We start from the raw sequence: 20,448 nt of genomic DNA, 5'->3' as shown, positions 1-20,448 counted from the left end.
TTTTTCCAAAGTACAGTATTAATAAAAATCTATTTTAGAAATAAATTCTACAGTTTATTTCTAGACATAGTTGAGAATTTAGACAAATCCACTATATTGTAACAAAAAGAACAAAGTGTGTAGTGTTGGTTGAATTCAAATTTGTTTAATCCAGTGAACCTCGTTATTAAGAAAAGCCCGGCCCATAGTGAAAAATATCTATCTCTTCCCCTTGTCGCCGTTGGTCTCGTCGCCGGAATGTATCTTTCTTCCGGTTGCAGAACCAAGTTTCGACTCTAGACTTCCTTCTCTCCTGAAACACGAGGTTCGTCTTTTCGTGATTAGATTTAAGTTGAATTGAAGAATTTCTAGGGTTCAGATTTGTGTTATGAATCTCGGTTCATCTTTCCGATCGCCAATTGCCTTGTAGAAGTTGATACTACTCATCGTCTCTTCTTCGATGCGAGTATTTTTCTGGGGTTTTACTTTACTTACATAGTTCTCTAGTTCACATTTGAAGTTGTGTCTTCTTAGATCGATAAATTACTCTCTTTTATTTTGGAATTTTCTCGTATTATGTTCACTTTTTCAAATTCTTGTTGATATGTTGTTCTCTTTCGTTTGGCATTTTGGGAATTGTGTGGCAGAGAGCTGAAATGAAGAGAAAATGTAGGATTTGGTTGCCTAAACAGCTCGCATCAACTGATGATTTGAGTCACAGTCTATTGTTTGGGTGGTTCGTTTGCCATTCCTCTTCTTGTCTTGACGTTGTTGTGTCCTTCATCTCTGATGAGAGCTCCTTGTCCAATGCCGGATCTAAGCTCCAAGTAATAACTCCACCTCAACAAAACAAAAAATCCTTTTTCTCTAGCTTTTTGATAAACAGTGTATGCGACGTTTCTCTTTTGTGATTTCTAACAGGATGTACTCCGTGAAACAAATGAGAAGATGCCCTCAACTTTACGGGACAAGGCAGCATTTACACTCCTTGGTCGTTATGATATAAGCCGTAATGCTAATGGAAACGTATCAAAGATTATAAGAGACAAAGATATGTCCCGCAAGGCTGGAGCTTATGTTAGGCCTTGCAAATATAGTGGCCTCAGTTGTGGTTGTCATAAGGTTGATGGCTTATTAGAGGATTTCAGGAAAGATTCTGTGAGAAATTACTGGATTCATATGGTGCATGATTCTGCAGAGCATAGAATTATGGAATTCCATTCAAGTTCTAGATTGCATCATATACACTGGAATGGGGATATTGTATCTCAATGCGATGTCCACGTATGTAAGTCATGATGTCTTTCTCTTGTTTTATTCTTTTCTGAACCTACACGCTGCCAGTGTTTGACTCCCTTAAACATGGACATGTCATTGTCAGGTCATAGTCTATGACACTCCAGTGTTTGGTTCTCACCATTTCTCGTTAAGCTTTTCGAATTCTTCTCCTCAGACAAAAGCTCCTCTTAAGAAACCCAAGTGGGTTGATGATCTTCACAATAGGAAACCTCTGAATGAAATGGTTGAGTAGTTTCCAAAATGCTTCTCTTTGTTGTGGTGTTTCTTTCTCGACTTGTTACTAATATTCTCTCATTCTTATGTAAGCAGGAAACTGTTATTCTTTCCTTAAATTGCGCCGCAGCTGCCAAGATTGCCTATAAGAAGATATCCACGCAGCTGGAGACTTCTTCCCAGAACTTTTCCATTAGTTACTTGTAAGCCCTCGTGATATTTTTTTTTGCCTTGTTGAATTCTTTTCTTCTTTGTTGTTAGTTGTTCCAACTGCTTCTATCTTGCTTTTCAGGATATCTTCTTTAACATGGCGGTTACTCGCCACAATTTTAGGCTCTTTATCAAGTCTGTATTATAGCCTTGCCCAATTCTTCTATTTACTTTCAAGTTTTCTGATTTTTTCATGGGTGCACATCGCATCGAGGAGGGTACTCAAGAATACATGGATCAACTTCAGGATACGTAGTTGTCAGATCTTATATTGGCCAATCTTCCTTGAAGAGATTGACATGATGTAAGTTCAACCGTATACCCAAATTTTCTTCTTTAGTTAGATTTGTAAACTTTTTCTGTTTGCCCTTGGCTCAAAATTGCATCTTCATATTTTTTTTTCTAACAACAACTGCTTACCTACTAATCTTGGGAAATAAAAAAAGTTTAATTCTAGATACCTTTATGCAATGCATTTGTCATTTTTCTGAGAAGTTTCACACGATTATTAATTTATGACAATTCTTCTGGGTTTCTCAAGGTCCATATCCTGTGTGAAACATGCAGAGGAAGCTGCACTGCAAAGACATTCTACATGGTCGGCCATGGCTGTTGATCTTGTTTTGGGGAACTTGATTGGTCTAGGTCTACTGTTTAACACCGAATCTGTCTGCTCATTTGTATTCGACTTTGCAAAGGAGTTTACGAATGGTATTTTGCGGTCTGGTAGTGTGTGGTTGATGGGAGTTCCAGCGGGTTTTAAGTTAAATACAGAATTGGCTGGAGTTTTGGGCATGGTATCTCTTAATGTAATACAGATATGGTCTACTCTCTGGGTCTTCATGGCTTCTTTCATCTTTTGTTTGATAAGAGTAATTGCCATCCTTGGAATTACTTTTGGTGCCACAGTATCTGCCGCATTTGTCATAGATGTCATTACTTTTGCAACACTTCATATAATGGCTCTTCACTGGGCAATCACACTTGTGTATTCTCACCAAATCCAAGCCTTAGCAGCTTTGTGGAGGCTTTTCAGGTAAATCTTGAGTATTAAATTAGATGAGTTCATTCATTAAGCTGATAACTAACATCTGGTGAATCGGTTTCTTGGTTTTCTTAAATCTAAAAGGAGGAGACATGCAATACGTTTTCCGTTTCCTTTTTAAACTTCTTGAATTCAATGAAAATACTAAAGTATTGTTATATCTTCTTACTGGTGAACCATTTTTGTTCACCTCAGTTCCTTACTTAAAGTAACCTTACCTTGAATTCTTCTTTGTTCTTCCAGAGGGCGAAAATTGAATCCTCTACGTCAAAGAATGGACAGCTATGGTTACACTGTGAAGCAACATGTAGTGGGATCTCTTCTGTTCACTCCTCTTCTGCTTCTCTTGCCAACAACATCAGTTTTCTACATCTTTTTCACCATTACGAGCACTACAATAAACTCCATATGTATGTTGATTGAATTTGCCATCTCCGTCATCCATGCAACACCATATGCAGAGGTTATGATTTGGCTTGTTAGGCGTAAAAGATTCCCCTGTGGTGTTTGGTTTGAAATGGAACACTGTGGAGAGCATATCCTTAAATCCAATGATGCCTTCGAAGACTCCAAAAGTCTACTAGAAGAACACGGTACTCCTGAGAAGAATTCTCTAATGGTTTCCAATCTTCGCAGCAATTTTCTAACCTTAGGTAAACTTGTAGATTGTTCCAAGTCTAATGACAAGTTAATCTAGATGATCTGTTATGCTTTTGTTTGGTATTCAATTTTTGCTGACATTTATATTGAACAAATTGCAGGACAGATTCTTTTGCCTCACTATAAAACAATTTTTTCAGGAATATCAGCTTCTTCTCTGACAACATCAGCTCGCGGAGTCCTCAGTGGGAAGAGGTGATTTTATATGATCTTGATCACAAAATTTAAGTCATTCTCTCTCTCTCTCTCTCTATTCAAAATCATTTACCTTCTCTCGTCTTTTCCAGAATGCCATCAAAACTGGGGCTTGATCTTCCTCCTCCGAGGCCATGGCTCCACATGCCATTGAGACAGTACTGGATGCTATGCCATAATTCCATCAGCTCATGTGGCAAATGATGACTTCTCCAGCTGATCTCTTAGCGTTTTAATTTAACTCCACAAGACAATGAGATAACTAGGGGAGTAAGGGGTGAGAATCGTTAACATTGGAAAACATGGATTCCTTTTTCAATATTTGTGGCCCTTTTTACTTGATTTGTTCATCAGCCTTGTCTCTGGTTTAACTATGTAAAAATCTTTTGATTTGATCTATGAAAAACAAATTATATGAAATTAATGATGATTTTTTCTAGTGAAATTATATTGCTGATGAAATTTGGTTGCATGTCAAAATGTAAATAATTTAATTAAATATTCTGTTGTTTTTCTGATTTTCTTAAAAAGTTGAGGAATATGAAAAGTAAAAAAAAAAAAATGTGGTAAGATTCTTTTTTTTTCTTGAATATAATTGCTTTTGTGAATTTACGGAAAAGAAAGTTTTTAAAAATTAAGTTAAATACAAGAAAAGTGAGAAAATAAATTTAAAGTTTGAAAAATAAATAAATGTAATTAATATCTAAAAATTAAAAATCCTTCCAAATTAAATTAATGTAATTAAAATAGTCAAAGATAAATGTAACAATATCTTCTTATAGGGCTTACCAAAAAAATATCTTCTTATAGGGAATAGAATCTGGATTCACTTCCCAAAAGCAAAAGTTAAAAAAAAAAATCAAGAAAATATTTAGGATATACATTTAAAACATAAAAAAAGTTGACTAAGATATAATTTGATAGGATAACCGTTAGAAAATACCTTTAAAAAGAGTAAACCTAATTCGCCTACAAATAAAAATGCGCTTTTCCTTTTCCTCTTTCTTCTCACTTTTTTTCTCTGTTGCATCATCTTCCAAACTCCCGAAGAAGAAGAAAATAACTACAATGAGTCAACAACCTCCTGCTGTTGGTGTTCCTCCTTCTCATGGTCACTCCTTACTCTTCTGCTTTTGATTATTTGAATTATTATGGTCTCACTTCTCTTCGCTTTTTGTTTAAGATTTGAGTTTTTTCTAACTACTTCTCCAAAATATGATATAAAGTGTTGTTTAGATTCTGAATTTTGATTTCGAAATTCGTGTTATTCTGCTTTGATGGATCTGAATACGTTATCTATATCTCGATCTGAATAGCTTATCCGGCGGAAGGACCACCCAAGGACGCTTATCCACCTCCGGGACAACCCTATCCTCAGCAAGGATATCCTCCTCCGCAGGGATATCCTCAACAAGGTTATCCTCCTCAAGGTTATCCTCCGCAGGGGTACCCTGAACAAGGATATCCTCAACAAGGTTACCCACCTCAGCAACAACAGCAACAGAAACACAGTCCTGGTATGCTTGAAGGATGGTAAGTTATTTGCTCGACTTTAAATTGTTCTTTCAATGTTTTTTCAGTTTTTGGTTCGAGAATTGTTGATCCTTAGAGAGAATTCATGGTTTTTTATATCATTTGATTGAATCGGTAGTACCATGTCATGTCACGTTTGTTCATAAGTTTGTTTTCATTTGGATTTGGTCCTCACCTTATAGTAATGCATAGAAAGATGTTGAATCTGATAGTGCTGATCTGAGTGTAAGATATAATTCAAACCTCAGAACCGAAGGTTATTAGAAAAGATGTGTGCCATCATGTCTTCATTACTCAGAAGTTTGTTTTCTTTCTCACTTTGTGGAGTTATCTGGCTAATACATGTTGTGTTCAGTACTGGATATGACTGAGTATGGTGATTTGCTTTTGCAGTATTGCTGCTCTGTGCTGTTACTGTGTCTTGGACGCTTGCTTCTGAGTGGAGGTCTCCGCTTGAAGCTGCAAAATTGGTTTATACCGATGATCTCATCTCATTCTCTTTCGTTTCTCTACAGACTTGACTCTCTTCTAAGCATTTTATCTTAGTTACTATTAGATTATTTGGATTTTGCCAAATGGGAATGTAAATGGTTGGGTGACCCAATTCATGTTGCACATTATTGGCTTTTACCCTCTGCTTTTTCTTCCTAGCTTCATCTAATGATTGCACCCTATTTATTTAGTATGATCATTTTGATACCAAAATTCAACAATTTGTAAAACTGATAACACCTTCATAGCCAACTTAAAGAACTTGCTTTTATATAAGGCAACGATAGAAAGAAATAAGAACAAATTGTAAAGAGCTAGGACAGTGATATTTGCGTTGAAATTACGCTGGAATTACAAGAATTCAAAGATCCACACGAGGCACATTAGAGGTTTTTTAAAATCTAGAAAACACTCTGTTTTTTGGGTTAAGGTCAGCCTTAAATAACAGCCAATCCTGATATACCCTTGAAACTTGATAGATAAATGACCTTATTGAGTTAACGAAAGAAAAGACATGAGAATTGATGAAGCTATGACAAAAACCAGATGTATCACATGTCATCTTCGATCCAAAGTGGCTGCTTCTTCCATGTTTGTGACTGATTAGTCTTCTTTTCACGTATAAACAGAGACAGAGAAGCACGAGTTTCATCAATCACTACTAAACCATCTCTCTTTTGGGTTTTCTCCAGTTTTGGATTGGTGGCGACAAGGCTTGTCGTAGCCGGAGGAGAAGCTCGTGGGTAGAAGAAGTCGGTCGGGAAGAAACTATATTGAAGGCCGGCCATTTCCTACTTCAGCCCAGTGTTTTCTCTTTGGTGAGTTTTAGGTTTAAAGAAAAATTGTTTGTTTGTTAAGCGACTATTTATTGGCGAGACAAGAGAGAGAGCCAGAGAGCTGACTTTACCTAAATGCAGAAACTTAAGGTGTAAAATGTAAAAGTCTGAAACAATGGGACCTATATTCTTGAAAAAACTTGGGGTTATTTTTGTTCATTATGCGAATCAGTTAGCGTAAATAAGGATATTCGAAGAATTATTTCACTATATTCTAGGGCGGTGGTTGATTTGTTCAAGAATTTTAGAATCAAATCGAAACACTTCACTCGAAACATTTTAAAATCGTGATAATTTTTCATGTCTTTGAATGGCCACATAAATCTTATGGTATTTATATATGCGGAAAAAGAGAGTAGTATACACTTAACTATATTCATCCATATTTATGATTTTCTGTGGTCAAGACTTGGTTTTAGTAATATAAGGATTGTCTTCTTGTTACTGAAAAAGACAGACGTTCGACTCTTAATATAATAATTATCACGAGGCGTTATTCATGCTTCATTAGGTTTATATGACCAATCAATACTTCTAATTATATAAGCAGTTTTATTAACATAACATTCAATTGTCTCGTATCAAAAGAGCTTTTTTCTACATTTTGGGCACAACAAAAGAGAACCTTAATTATCTACACAAAAAGGGTTATATTTACTTTGAAGTTTGAACTATGAAAGGTCTTTAAACTGGTATTCACTTCACGAATGATAATATTCAAACGAATTGAACTTGTATGAAAGTCCAATTAAAGGTTTTATCGGGTATATGGACCTCGTTTATTTGGGCACTAAACGAATTGAACTTGTATAAAAGCCCAATTAAAATCAAAGAAACCCAACTCAAGCCCAATAAGGGATTACCTTCAAGCTTCCAGTGTCATCACTGTCGCCTAAAACCCTAAAAAACCCTAGTCCTTTATAAATTACCAATCAGTCGTCTCCTCTTTTTCCGCTACAACTTTTAACGCCTCCTCCTCCATTTTTCAAAACCCTAATCCGACCGGAGCCATGGCGGAGGTCGACATCTCACACTCGAAGAAGAAGAAGCAAGACAAAACGGAGAACGATGCCGCCGACACCGGAGACTACATGATCAAGCCACAGAGTTTCACTCCAGCCATCGACACTTCTCAGTGGCCCATCCTCCTCAAGAACTACGACCGCCTCAACGTCCGTACCGGTCACTACACTCCAATCAGCGCCGGTCACTCTCCTCTGAAACGTCCTCTTCAAGAGTATATCAGGTACGGTGTCATCAATCTCGATAAACCCGCGAACCCTTCTTCTCACGAGGTCGTTGCTTGGATTAAGCGTATCCTCCGTGTTGAGAAAACCGGTCACAGTGGTACTCTTGACCCAAAAGTCACTGGAAACCTCATTGTCTGTATTGACCGAGCCACACGGCTTGTGAAATCGCAGCAAGGTGCGGGTAAAGAGTACGTTTGTGTTGCTCGGCTTCACTCAGCTGTCCCTGATGTTGCTAAAGTAGCTAGAGCTCTTGAATCGCTCACTGGAGCTGTGTTTCAGAGGCCTCCTTTGATCTCTGCTGTTAAAAGACAGCTTAGGATTAGGACAATCTATGAAAGCAAGCTGCTTGAGTATGATGCTGATAGGCATTTGGTTGTTTTCTGGGTTTCTTGTGAGGCGGGTACTTACATTAGGACTATGTGTGTTCACTTGGGTTTACTTCTTGGGGTTGGTGGGCATATGCAGGAGCTTAGGAGGGTTAGGTCTGGGATTTTGGGTGAGAATAATAACATGGTTACTATGCATGATGTGATGGATGCCCAATTTGTGTATGACAACTCCAGAGATGAGTCTTATCTTAGGAGGGTGATTATGCCTCTTGAGATGATATTGACGAGTTACAAGAGACTTGTTGTCAAGGATTCTGCTGTGAATGCTATCTGTTATGGTGCTAAGTTGATGATTCCTGGGTTGTTGAGATTCGAGAATGACATTGATGTTGGTACTGAAGTCGTTCTTATGACTACCAAGGGTGAGGCGATTGCCGTTGGGATTGCTGAGATGACAACATCTGTGATGGCTACTTGTGATCATGGTGTGGTAGCTAAGATCAAGCGTGTGGTGATGGATAGAGATACCTACCCGAGGAAGTGGGGATTGGGACCAAGGGCTTCTATGAAGAAGAAGCTTATTGCTGATGGGAAATTGGATAAGCATGGGAAGCCTAATGAGAAGACTCCGGTTGAGTGGAGCAGGAATGTGGTTTTGCCTACCGGTGGAGATGCTATAATTGCTGGTGCTGCTGCTGCTCCTGAGGAGATAAAGGCTGACGCTGAGAATGGAGAAGCAGGGGAAGCGCGTAAGCGTAAGCATGATGATAGCAGTGATAGCCCTGCTCCTGTAACAACCAAGAAATCTAAAACCAAAGAAGTTGAAGGAGAAGAGGCTGAAGAGAAGGTGAAGTCTTCTAAGAAGAAGAAGAAGAAGGATAAGGAAGAGGAGAAAGAAGAGGAAGCCGGGTCTGAGAAGAAGGAAAAGAAGAAGAAGAAAGATAAGAAGGAGGAGGTTATAGAAGAGGTAGCTTCACCAAAGTCTGAGAAGAAGAAGAAAAAGAAGAGCAAAGACACCGAAGCTGCTGTTGACGCAGAAGATGAATCAGCAGCAGAGAAGAGTGAGAAGAAAAAGAAAAAGAAGGATAAGAAGAAGAAGAACAAAGACAGTGAGGATGATGAGGAATGAGATGGGTTTGCGTTATGGTGCTTTTTAAGTTTTGAACTCTTTTGATTTTGCGGTATCTATCTACTCTGGAACAAAGTGAGACAAAAGGCATTTTATGCTTGTATTCTACGTCTCGCTTACGTTACCAGATTTTATGTTTTTGTAAGGTTAGTTTCAGTTCTAAGCAGATTCTCCCTTTAGTTATATGACTGTGGTCTCTCTCTCTGTTTTTGGTCTTTGCCCTTCTTGTCTGTCTGTTTGTCTGTTTGGCAACGAGGATAATAATAGACCTAAATCAGTATTAAAAGTTACGGGTTTTTAACTTTCAACAAACGGGCCTTAGCCCTGACCAAAAAATGGGCCTGATTACGAGAACTCAGTCCTTTGTTGTCTGTCGCTGGGTCTAGAGATGATTATCTCGGATAATACCGAACTTATTTAATACGAACCAGAGATGTTTGAATTCAACGGTTTTATATTCGTCGAGTTTCAAAAAACAGAGACTATTTGTGCAAAAAGACAATTTTTTATTCTTTTGCAATTTGTCGTGTTCGCGAGTTTATGTTCCCAAAATTAGAAAGTCCAAAGATTAGCTTGGGTCTTACTTAGATCGCCAATTTTGTCTCATAGCAAAAATGAATCTCAGGTTTCATTTAAATGAATTTCCTCTGTTCTTCGCTAAAAACGAAATCTTGAAGTCCTCTATTATACATCGGAATCTTTTCTTTTTCTATGTTATCTTGCAGATCCCTATGCCTCCCATCACTTGCTGTCTCATCTTTCTCAATTTCATTCCTCGGTGGGTTAGCGATATCTCCTTCTCTTCTCTAATGGGTTTGAAAAAATCGATTTTTTGATTCATCTGATTCTGGTCTTACAGACAAAATTGGCATCTGGGTTCGATTCTTTGTGTCCGTCGTAAAAACCAGTGATTAGGTTCTCGTCTTCGAGTCGGAGACAATGGATATAAGCAACGAAGCAGGCGTTGATGCGTTCTCAATTATAGGACCCACGACTATAATCGGAAGAACAATTGCCGTCCGGATCTTGTTCTGCAACTCCGTGTCTATATTCAGACACAAAGTTTTCAGAATTCTCAAATTTTTCCTCAGAGGAGGTAGGGTTTTACTATCACCGTTTGTGTCCTTGCTACATCCCAGGAATCCACAAGGGATATTAGTAATGGTGACGACGATGGCCTTTCTGTTGAACCGCTACACAAGCTTAAAAGCAAAGGCTGAGATGGCTTACAGGAGAAAATTTTGGAGGAACATGATGAGAGCTGCATTGACATATGAGGAATGGTCTCACGCCGCAAAGATGCTAGATAAAGAGACTCCCAAGGTGAACGAGACAGATCTTTTTGATGTGGAGCTCGTAAGTAATAAGCTTGATGAACTTAAGCATAGACGTCATGAGGGCTCTCTTAGAGACATTATTTTCTGTATGAGAGCTGATCTTGTGAGAAATCTCGGTAATATGTGTAACCCTGAGCTTCACAAGGGAAGGCTTCACGTGCCGAGACTCATCAAAGAGTATATCGATGAGGTCTCTACACAGCTTAGGATGGTTTGCGACATGGACACTGAAGAGCTTTCTCTGGAGGAGAAACTTTCTTTTATGCATGAGACCAGACACGCGTATGGAAGAACAGCTCTACTTCTCAGTGGAGGAGCTTCTCTTGGGGCTTTCCATCTTGGTGTGGTCAAGACGCTTGTGGAACATAAGCTATTGCCAAGAATTATAGCTGGTTCAAGCGTGGGGTCTGTAATGTGTGCGGTTGTGGGGACAAGGTCATGGCCCGAGTTGCAGAGCTTCTTTGAAGGGTCCTGGCATGCTCTGCAGTTCTTTGATCAGATGGGAGGAATTTTCACTACTGTGAAGCGGGTTATGACTCAAGGCGCAGTCCATGAGATCCGGCATCTGCAATGGAAGTTGAGGAATCTCACCAACAATCTCACATTCCAAGAAGCTTACGACATAACAGGACGGATTCTAGGGATAACAGTTTGTTCCCTGAGGAAACACGAGCCGCCTAGATGTCTCAATTATCTGACTTCGCCTCATGTTGTGATATGGAGTGCAGTGACTGCATCTTGTGCTTTCCCAGGTCTTTTCGAAGCTCAAGAACTCATGGCCAAAGACAGAACTGGAGAGATTGTTCCTTATCATCCACCATTTAACTTAGATCCTGAAGAGGGCTCAGCATCAGTTCGGCGCTGGAGGGACGGTAGTTTGGAGATGGACTTACCGATGATACAACTCAAAGAGCTTTTCAATGTCAACCATTTCATTGTCAGTCAAGCCAACCCTCACATAGCACCCTTCTTGAGGATGAAGGAGTTTGTGAGAGCTTGTGGAGGTCGATTTGCAGCAAAGGTATGATTCATAATCTATCTAGTTAATCCACAATACTTATAATCCAATGCCTAATTCTATCTCTTAATCATTCCAAAGCTCGCGCAACTCGCGGAGATGGAAGTGAAGCATAGATGTAATCAAGTACTAGAACTCGGGCTTCCTCTAAGAGAAGTAGCTTCACTATTTGCTCAAGAATGGGAAGGCGATGTCACAATTGTCATGCCAGCTACTTTTTCTCAGGTAAACTAAATAATGATTCCCAACTAGAAAACTTCCTCACTCTTAATCCAATTATTAATGTATAGAGGTTCTATATGTTTCCGGGTTCAGTACTTGAAGATCATACAAAATCCAAGCAATGTAGAGATTCAAAAGGCAGCAAATCAAGGAAGGAGATGCACCTGGGAAAAACTAGCAGTAATCAAAGCAAACTTCGGGATCGAACTAGCACTCGACGAGTGCGTCACCGTTCTTAACCACATGCGCCGCCTTAAACGCAGCGCAGAAAGAGCCGCTGCTTTCTCCGCCATCTCTTCCTCTCCACCATCTAAACATCTTTTGGCCGGAACCAATAGATTCAACGCCTCCAAAAGAATCCCTTCCTGGAATTGTATAGCTCGTCAGAACTCCTCCGGATCCGTCGATGATGATGTCCTAGCTGAAGCTTCACGGTTGTACCAGCATATCGTGGTTGGATCTGGGAGGAATAGTAATCGAACCAGTAACTTAAGCCATACCTATGACGCAGGAAGCGAATGTGATTCTCCAGAAGCTGAAGATTGGACTAGATCTGGCGGACCATTGATGAGGACCAATTCTGCTCAGATGTTCACTGACTACGTCCAGAATCTCGACGCCGTTGATCCGGAACAGATTAGAGCTTCGGAGAACGATTCGATTGTAGCTGCTTCGTCGTCTTCTCATAGCATCACTGTCACGGAAGGCGATTATCTTCAGACGGGAAGAACACACAATGGATTTGTGTTGAATCTCGTTAGAGGAGAGAATTTGAGGATGAATTCAGAGCCGGAAGATAGCCAAAACGAAAGTGAAATTCCGGAGACTCCGGAAAGCGTGCAACTTGATTCGCCGGAAAAGGACATTATTGACGGAGAGAGCTCGGCGTCGGAAGACGGAGACGCTCAGGCGAATCTAATCCATGACCATGAGTAACACTGTAGACACTTATGACTGACCAAGTCAAAGAGAATTTCCTCTCTTCTAAAGGACTAGGTTGCAAAACCTATACAGTGCTTCAAAATTTTGTAGAGTAGTCCTCTAGTTTTGAGAAAATCTTATTTTAGCCACAAAGCTTCTTCAATTTTCAAGTTTCACCAAACTATTTTTTTCCTTCGGAGCAGAAGTAATGTTATTATATTATTGCAGGATTTGTATTTTTCATATGGCTACAAAGTTACAAGCTCCGACCATTTGTTGTTTGTCTTTGAATACACTAATGTACATATTGTAGTGGTGATGACATTGACACTTCCATAAATGTTGGCTTTTTTTCTTTGCTATTATTGTTTTTTTTAGCCTCACTTTACCCAAAAGGAAAGGAAATGCTACGATCAAGATCACTGTAATGCATTGTTTGATTATAAGAAAATTGAATAATGTAAATCCAACGACCTAATATTAATCAAGCTTATACATGTCAAGATATAACTCAAGATCTTTATCCATCTATATATAAATGACCCTTTTGTTTGTGTTCCCTTCCACTCTCCATGACTCCATGGAGTTAACGTTTAAATTTGTTCGCATGGCCATATACATAGAGAAAAAAAGAATACCATAACAACAATTTAATTAGATATTGAATATGTTTATCTTAATTAAAGGATGATGGTTATCAAAAAAGGATGATAGGGACTACAAAAAGACCTAGAAATGGTGGTGGTGGTGATGATACATCGTTGATGGGTCATGATGATGATGATGCAGATTCATTCCTTCCCTTTGATTGCTATTGTCATCTCCAATATCACGATTTGTAGCACCAAGATTCAGATAAACCAATCTTGAATCCAAACTACTTCCGCTCGTGTGTTCGTCTTTCATCCTAGGGTAGATCATTGTGTTGTTATCGTTACTGTTATTGTTTCCTTCTTCGCGTGATATAACCAATGCCGCGGACTGGACCAGCTCGAGACAAAGCCTAAGCTTATTGGGCTCAATGTGAGTCAATCCAGGAATTGCCCCCTTGAACAAAAAATCTGACGTTAGGGTTCGAAGGATGTCGAGAGGAGTGATTCCATCCACTGTCTGGACGTTAGGGTCGGCGTGGTGGTCGAGTAAAACAGCCACCATGTCCGGAGACACCATTTCAGCCGCAATGTGAAGAGCGGTTTTCCCTGTGGGACCCGCGGGATAGTTCACATCAGCTGCTCCAAGCTCAAGAAGTGCCTTTACAACCTCTCTACTACAATTTTCAACCGCGTAAATCAAAGCTAGGGACTCATCTAGATTGAGTCCTTCTCCCATCACCATTAGCTTCACAAGCTCGACATCAGAGGAGTCCAATGCACGTCTCATCCTCCTGATCTTCTGGTCTTCGAGGTCTAAAGTCGAGGTTAGGTCATGGTGGTGAGGCATTAGTGAACGGAGAGGCATTGAAGATTTGAGACGGAGCTCCTCAATCTTGGCTACAAGTTCGATTGGGAGATGTTTGGCTAGAATCTCTTGTGGAAGACCGGATTTGGCGATTAAGTAAGAGCAAGTAGTCCATAATTGATGCATGTCTTGCTTTCTTGAAGCTATGAGCACTTTCATCACATCTTCAATGGAGGCTTTCTCCACCATACTTGTCAAATGTTTCTGTGAGGGAAAAAAACACAGTTGGCTTTAAAGACAAAACAATATTGAAGTTAGAGACACTATATATCCACCACTTCCATTTCATTGGATGAATATCATTTTCATTATAAAGGAGTTGTTTCACGCGACTATGGTTCAAGAGATTATTATATATGGAGAAGAATACAAAATGAAATGGCAAAATTGCTTAAGCGAGAAAAATCTAGTTACACTAAAAGCCTATAAAATGATAAAATTCTTTTAAATTAGGTCATTGCATTTGAGAAATTGCGGGAATGCTGAACGGAAACAGCGATCCTCACAAATATGCGATTACTAATATCATGCAAAATCGCAGAATGAATGATTAAGACAATTCTCAATTTTTGGGACTACTAATAAAATCACTGTTTTTTTCTCCAAGTTACTATTTTAGAAGATATTTTCTACTAAATAAAGAGTATGTATATTAAAAAAATAAAAGCATCATTCCATTTTAAGGAAATTTCTCGGTGTGCAAAACACATCAGTCCATTGCCGTCTAAATCTGGAAAGAAAGTTGCACTACGTGCAATGCAAGCAATCTTTAAGCTTAGTTACACATGAAATCAAGAAAATAACAACTCCTATCTATATATCCACATATGTTTATTGTTAATAGTCTTCAACAAAAAAATGTTTATCATGATCAATATATAGAGTTTCAGAATTCATCTCAACCGAACCAAACTAAAACAAATCCGTAGATTAGTTTACCAAGATCAAGATCAAAGAACAAGAATCATTAACCTAAATAAAGATAATTAGTACCTGAGTAAGCAACGCGAGCTGCTCGACGCCAAAGTAGCGAGCGGCGGCTAAAATATCTAAAGAGAGATCGACGGCTGCAGTGCAATGCGTGTGCCAGCATCCTCTATCTCCACAATTCGATCTTGGCTCGTGCTTATGTGGTACAATTGAGACTTGACCACTGTACAAGAATTGAAGTAGAAGTAAGAAAACTTCGTAACCGACTGAGTTAACCGGTATGACTCCTCCTACTGCGGCTGCTCTGGCTCCTGATCCGGTTTGGTTAGCGGGTTCAGCTCCGGGTTGCGAAGGATCAGATTCACAGAAGAATTTGCGGAAGAAGAGGCTACGAGCAGCGAGGATGCAACGGTGAGCGTGGACTAGACGGCCTTCGACGCTGAAAGTGACATCGGAGAAAGCTTGACCGTTGATTAAGAGGTTTAGGTAATCCAATGACATAGATTTGAGTGATTCTTCGAAAGTATTGCTCATAGCTCCTTTGTTGATTTCTTTGATACAACAAATTAGGGTTTTAAAAGAACGAAAAAAATGTCGTACCCTTTGATTTTAGTATGCTGTAGGATATATAGAATAGGGTTTTCTTTCGTAAGCAAATATTTCTTTAAGTGAAGAAGAGTCACAAGCTTTTATATATCTTTAGAAGCTTATGGAGAAGATGAAGAAGAGAGAGAGAGACTATAGTGTTTAGAAGATTGGTTTGTGGGTAGATAGATAGATATAGTGAGAGAAAGAGACAGAGATCTGAATGGGCGGACCGGGGGGTCTCGAATTAAATTTATAATAAAATGATTAATGTCGACGTTTGTGCTTTTATTTATTGGCCACTAGCATTTGGAGTTTTGTAGTATTTGATTTTTTTTTGTCATCAGAAGCATATCAGTAATTAGAGTTTAGAGAGAAATGACAAAGTGAGAAAAGGGTATGTTAAGCATAGAAGTATGGGCCGTATCCATTTGGGGGCAATCGAATATAAAAGATGAAATGATTAGTTTTGTGAATATAAAAGTAGAAAGAAATAGAGAGAGATTTAAGTATTTTAATAATCATAAGATATGTAAATATCATTAGCTACCGACTAACTATGGACCCAAATCAACCCCGTGTGTCACGTAACACTTAGTCGTATACATAATCACGAACTAAATTAGTTGCAAGGAAAATAAAATCATGAAAAAGAGCCTTTGGCAACTGTCTTTTTGGCTTGGTTCACGACATACGTGAAACTTAATCAACGATATCATATTATATAACATAAAAACATGTATATATATATATTTTTTTTTTTTCATCATATATATGGGGTGTCTGCGTCACCTAATGCTAATAAAATGAGGACTACTTCGATGAAAAAAGTGGTTTAGAGATTAGAGAGATGCCATTTTTTTTTTTAATGGGCAAACTAAGGTTAGAGAGATACCATAAGAATATAATTGTGCATTTTAGTATAATGGTGATGAAGTCGAAAGATTGTGCAGTAAAATGATAGAGAAATTAAGCAAATTAATTGATCTCAACCAAAAAAATTTAACATTCAAAATTGGGGAAATTCTCTAAATACCACATTTTTGAGTTTTTCTTCCAAAACTCTACTTAAATGGAGGAAATACAAACTTTAAATTGAAAATAGGAAACTTAATATAATATTTTAATTTTATTTGTAATTTCTTTTGATTGAATAAAAATATTTTACATAAAAATTTGTGGTATTATTAGAAAAATAAACTAATTATCGTATTTTTGAAATAAAAATTTAATAAGTGTCATATTTTAGGGTAATTTCTATTATTATTCTTTTAATTGTTGGTTTGAATCGATTTATTTTTCTCCTGTTGGTTTGGATCGACCATATTTACAATGTTTTATCGTGTGTGTCGCATTTATATGTGTGCCATCGTCAGTCGTCACGGCACGACACGTCCATGAAACTTTTTTTTTTTTTTAAAGCATTCACCACATTTATCGCAGAAAAAGAACAGACCAACCATGATCACTATTCGAACCCATATGCATGCGTATTAAATTGCTAATATAATTATGTATAAAGATGGGATAAAATGGTAAACTGGACAGGACGGTGATGGATAAGAACATTGGCCTAATTCGTTAAGGCAAAACCAATGAAAGTCTCCACTGTACTAACTTAAGTGAATGTGATTTGATGGTCTGGTGTTTGACCGTTGGTCCATTTCTGACCGTCTCTTCTCTTGTTTCCCCACTTTTTATCCTACATCACATTACATAATCTCTTTATTTCCTACATGTTCATAAAAATTAGGATTTTGAAAAGAACGTAAATGATTATGAAGTTTCTCTAACCGAACCAAAAAATAAAAATAAAACCTTCATGTCCATGGACCATGATGATAATTGATTATGTTACAGAGGAGAGGCGTGCAAACTTATTACCCAGAAAAACGTTAATTAAGTTCAGGAGCTTTTATTCGTCAATAATATATATTATACAAGTTGAATATGAATAAGTAAAAATCTTCTAACAAATATTATTGTTCTCTAAATTTTGGTCATGTTTTAAAATTAGTGACAAATACAAAAGAAATTTCTAATGTAGATTTTTTGTAATCAATCTATCATTCCAATCTACATCTTTTTGTTTCATTTTAAGTGACTTTTTTTTTATTCCATAAAGTTATTAGTGGCGCAAATATATATTTTAAAGTAAATAATACAACTGGTAATACATATTTTAGCTAATTTTATGAAATATGAACTAATAACTAAAATACATTTTAGCGGTATACTACATATGCTTCAAGAAGTTGAAAGAATCAGTTTGTTTAAAAATTAAGAGGCAAAAAATATAATTCAGATGGGATAAGAAAACCAAAAGTAATAAATAATGAAAATTTTGAGAAATTGGTGGAGGAGAGTCGAAGGGCATGGGGATGCGTGTCTGCCGGGTTGATCGGGTCCTTCTGTCGGACCGCTACAATATTTTTGTGTTGTTGTTTTTTTTTTACATATATTTTTGTTGTTGTAGTAAGTATCTTTTAAAATCATTATTCAAGGATGGATAACATTCAATTTGATAAATCACTTCGATTAAAATTCTTAAGCATGTTTCCTTGAGGAAAGCAGAAAAATTGTATAACTACTAATCTACTATTTATACAAATAATAATCATAAATGGTATTCCCATCGGATGGACCGTTAAACTGGAGGAGTGCTTCTCGAATGAAATATTCTTCAAATGGTACACCCATATGAGGTCAGTCAGGAACACACGTGCGGGTTGCTATACATTTCCTTTTGATTTCCATATTTTGCTTAGACAGAAAAATAAAGAAGAAAAGAACAGTTTATTTTTCCCAAATCCATCAATTTTTGACGAAAACAATATATACAAATTGGTTTTAACTTGTGCTATAGCTGAGAAAAAGTGGTATATATTAGTGTAAAAAGGATGACAACACAAGAAGGCACTGGCAGTCGTATGATAAGAAAGAGATCCGATTTGACGTTTGTCTTGTCTTTTCACTCTCTCTCTCTCAAAAAATAAATAAAAACAATTTCCTTTTTTGTTGTTTTCTTCGACCATGAAAATGAATTTCCGTGCATACAATAAAATATTTCAAATTTGATCTATACATATGTCATATGTGATATGTCACACTCTCTCATGTATAATATAGTTTAATTTCCTTTATTATAAAGATTTACTTTCAGTGGATCCCTTGGATGACCGGATCCTAGGGTTTTGCTTTCTGATCTCTTTACTGGATTTTTTTTGTTCATTCACTTTTGTCAATAGAGAATCATCTCGAAGTTTTTACAGATATTAATTAAGTTAGTGATAGATTAAGACTCCGATTAGAACATTCTAATTAATTACTCATTGTCGGATTCCAAATTACACGTCTTACCGACATGATTATTCTCATGTATGACATTTTTATTGCTATTCATTTTTAACCGAAAATCTCCTATCAAAACTTTTACTAATTTCTAGCATCTAAAACAATCAAGTTAATATGTAGTTAACAAATGAAAATGGACAAGTCCATCAAACCAATATAAATTGATTCGCGATCTCGGTGAAAAACAATACTATATGTGTAGAGAATTAATATAAACTATTTATAAATAATGAAGTTGTCCTTATGAAAATAAAATTTGACTAACACATTTTATAAATCGCCACTCATTCATTCGTAAATTACTTTTTTTTCTTCTTGTTTCCATTTATTTGAATTTTGTTGAGAGTTGAGACCAGCTAGAATTTACTGTCAATTTCCTGTCAATTTTTTAAATTTTCTATTAAGTTACAAGATCAAGGGAAATGTTAAATGTATAACACCTAATTCCTGAAACTAAATATACCTATTTTGTAAGTAGACAAGTGAAATTATCCACTTAAGACTTAACTAGTATAATTAATACTGCATTTGATTTGTATACTGTTCTTGAACAGTTAATAACTAACGAATGAGTATGAACTAATAAAGAATATGGACATGCCCTCCTTTGAATGTATTATCTCTTTCACACATGCCACACATGTTCACGGTAATGCATAACTACATGTTGTTATGTATCATATCTTCGTTTATCCACTATATTAGTAATACCTTTCACTATTTACTTTCCAATTTTTGTTGACATATAGTAATATGTATGCATGCTTAACGCCTCTAGATACATACACACAACTACACAAGAGATCCACCTAGATTATATCAACATGTAAGATATAAACTGAATACATGTCAAGAAATATTTGATAAGCTAAGATTAGATATCATAACATCCTTTACTAAACGAATGGATTACGGATTCAAGAAATAATGGAATGGAAAATAGGTCAGAAATGTTTTTACTTTTTAGTTAAAAGGAAAAAGTTTTTATTTTGTTTGTTTGGAAAACATTTGTCATCTGCCATAATGCTATAATAGGGGTCAAATGGAGGCTAGTTTTTCGTTCATTTAGTCAACGATTTGGGACATATATGGGTCATCCAATTAAATAATATATAAACTAAAATCGAAAATCCCAAAAGACATTTATATTTGTATACAACGTATCTCTACTTCCTTGAACCCGAATCACTGAGAGGGGAAAATCTTTGTTTAATACAGAGAACCAGAGGCATATTGACTGACAGAGACTAAAGATACAAAGAAACTACTTGTGCTTATTAATTATAGAGTTTGGTCAAATGACCATAAATGAAGAAAAAAAACAAATGACAAATTTTCTTATTTCAAAAACTAAAGGTAAATATTTGTGTGTGGAAAGAGAGAGACAAGAAAAGCTGGAGTTTCCAGTTCTGCCGCTAAGTATTGTGGCATGAGACAGAAGAAGTGCTTGTTA

At 37.1% G+C, this 20,448-nt stretch overlaps 5 protein-coding genes and 1 non-coding gene across 10 annotated transcripts; 4 read left to right on the top strand and 2 right to left on the bottom strand.

The window, feature by feature from the left end:
* The first annotated feature begins 102 nt into the window (after nucleotides 1-102).
* Nucleotides 103-4,052, top strand: AT3G57170 (N-acetylglucosaminyl transferase component family protein / Gpi1 family protein). Of its 2 annotated transcripts, NM_115577.4 has the most exons (10): nucleotides 103-304; nucleotides 627-806; nucleotides 901-1,267; nucleotides 1,361-1,501; nucleotides 1,588-1,694; nucleotides 1,784-2,005; nucleotides 2,243-2,737; nucleotides 2,990-3,399; nucleotides 3,508-3,601; nucleotides 3,694-4,052. In NM_115577.4, the coding sequence occupies exons 3-10, from the start codon at nucleotides 1,166-1,168 to the stop codon at nucleotides 3,803-3,805; spliced, it is 1,683 nt and encodes a 560-aa protein (NP_191276.2). In that variant the 5' UTR covers nucleotides 103-304; nucleotides 627-806; nucleotides 901-1,165; the 3' UTR covers nucleotides 3,806-4,052. The 2 variants fall into 2 exon arrangements, with proteins under 2 accessions (NP_191276.2, NP_001327354.1); NM_001339843.1 differs by having other exon boundaries at nucleotides 129-304; nucleotides 2,990-3,601; nucleotides 3,694-4,026.
* A 505-nt stretch (nucleotides 4,053-4,557) lies between these two features.
* On the top strand, nucleotides 4,558-5,573 carry AT3G57160 (cysteine-rich TM module stress tolerance protein; the record flags this gene model as incomplete). 2 transcript variants are annotated; one of them, NM_115575.3, is made up of 3 exons in its annotated part: nucleotides 4,558-4,712; nucleotides 4,918-5,134; nucleotides 5,528-5,573. In NM_115575.3, 3 exons carry the CDS (start codon nucleotides 4,583-4,585, stop codon nucleotides 5,571-5,573), a joined length of 393 nt encoding a protein of 130 aa, NP_191275.3. The 2 variants fall into 2 exon arrangements, with proteins under 2 accessions (NP_191275.3, NP_001319774.1); NM_001339842.1 differs by having other exon boundaries at nucleotides 4,670-4,712.
* A 604-nt stretch (nucleotides 5,574-6,177) lies between these two features.
* AT3G57157 lies at nucleotides 6,178-6,414 on the bottom strand. Its single transcript, NR_143957.1, has one exon. It is a non-coding gene; the product is annotated as an other RNA (non-coding RNA).
* Nucleotides 6,415-7,349: 935 nt separating this feature from the next.
* On the top strand, nucleotides 7,350-9,610 carry NAP57 (homologue of NAP57). The gene has a single exon (NM_115574.3). The coding sequence runs from the start codon at nucleotides 7,473-7,475 to the stop codon at nucleotides 9,168-9,170; it is 1,698 nt and encodes a 565-aa protein (NP_191274.1). The 5' UTR covers nucleotides 7,350-7,472; the 3' UTR covers nucleotides 9,171-9,610.
* A 178-nt stretch (nucleotides 9,611-9,788) lies between these two features.
* SDP1-LIKE (sugar-dependent 1-like protein) lies at nucleotides 9,789-13,183 on the top strand. 2 transcript variants are annotated; one of them, NM_115573.4, is made up of 4 exons: nucleotides 9,789-9,948; nucleotides 10,030-11,528; nucleotides 11,607-11,750; nucleotides 11,841-13,183. In NM_115573.4, the coding sequence occupies exons 2-4, from the start codon at nucleotides 10,110-10,112 to the stop codon at nucleotides 12,681-12,683; spliced, it is 2,406 nt and encodes an 801-aa protein (NP_191273.1). In that variant the 5' UTR covers nucleotides 9,789-9,948; nucleotides 10,030-10,109; the 3' UTR covers nucleotides 12,684-13,183. The 2 variants fall into 2 exon arrangements, with proteins under 2 accessions (NP_191273.1, NP_974449.1); NM_202720.2 differs by having other exon boundaries at nucleotides 9,818-11,528; nucleotides 11,841-13,090.
* Nucleotides 13,184-13,186: 3 nt separating this feature from the next.
* On the bottom strand, nucleotides 13,187-15,867 carry BOP1 (Ankyrin repeat family protein / BTB/POZ domain-containing protein). 2 transcript variants are annotated; one of them, NM_115572.2, is made up of 2 exons: nucleotides 15,120-15,810; nucleotides 13,187-14,330 (listed from the first exon to the last, which is right to left on the bottom strand). In NM_115572.2, the coding sequence occupies exons 1-2, from the start codon at nucleotides 15,588-15,590 to the stop codon at nucleotides 13,398-13,400; spliced, it is 1,404 nt and encodes a 467-aa protein (NP_191272.1). In that variant the 5' UTR covers nucleotides 15,591-15,810; the 3' UTR covers nucleotides 13,187-13,397. The 2 variants fall into 2 exon arrangements, with proteins under 2 accessions (NP_191272.1, NP_001190116.1); NM_001203187.1 differs by lacking the exon at nucleotides 13,187-14,330 and adding an exon at nucleotides 14,761-14,873 and having other exon boundaries at nucleotides 15,120-15,867.
* Nucleotides 15,868-20,448: the final 4,581 nt, after the last annotated feature.

The sequence above is a fragment of the Arabidopsis thaliana genome, chromosome 3 (assembly GCF_000001735.4).
Source record: "Arabidopsis thaliana chromosome 3, partial sequence".
In the NCBI taxonomy this organism is placed as follows: Eukaryota; Viridiplantae; Streptophyta; class Magnoliopsida; order Brassicales; family Brassicaceae; genus Arabidopsis; species Arabidopsis thaliana.
Note: the sequence above shows the minus strand (reverse complement) of the source record. Positions and strands in the feature narration are given on the sequence as shown.

Excerpts from the sequence above, each read along its gene's own strand:
- AT3G57170 (NM_115577.4), top strand. The coding sequence starts at position 1,166 with ATGATTCTGCAGAGCATAGAATTATGGAATTCCATTCAAGTTCTAGAT. Across the intron at positions 1,695-1,783 it reads AACTTTTCCATTAGTTACTT|GATATCTTCTTTAACATGGC; the intron begins GTAAGCCCTCGT and ends CTTGCTTTTCAG. Across the intron at positions 2,738-2,989 it reads GCTTTGTGGAGGCTTTTCAG|AGGGCGAAAATTGAATCCTC; the intron begins GTAAATCTTGAG and ends TTGTTCTTCCAG.
- NAP57 (NM_115574.3), top strand. The coding sequence starts at position 7,473 with ATGGCGGAGGTCGACATCTCACACTCGAAGAAGAAGAAGCAAGACAAA.
- SDP1-LIKE (NM_115573.4), top strand. The coding sequence starts at position 10,110 with ATGGATATAAGCAACGAAGCAGGCGTTGATGCGTTCTCAATTATAGGA. Across the intron at positions 11,529-11,606 it reads GAGGTCGATTTGCAGCAAAG|CTCGCGCAACTCGCGGAGAT; the intron begins GTATGATTCATA and ends ATCATTCCAAAG. Across the intron at positions 11,751-11,840 it reads TGCCAGCTACTTTTTCTCAG|TACTTGAAGATCATACAAAA; the intron begins GTAAACTAAATA and ends TTCCGGGTTCAG.
- BOP1 (NM_115572.2), bottom strand. The coding sequence starts at position 15,590 with ATGAGCAATACTTTCGAAGAATCACTCAAATCTATGTCATTGGATTAC. Across the intron at positions 14,331-15,119 it reads AGCTCGCGTTGCTTACTCAG|AAACATTTGACAAGTATGGT; the intron begins GTACTAATTATC and ends TTTCCCTCACAG.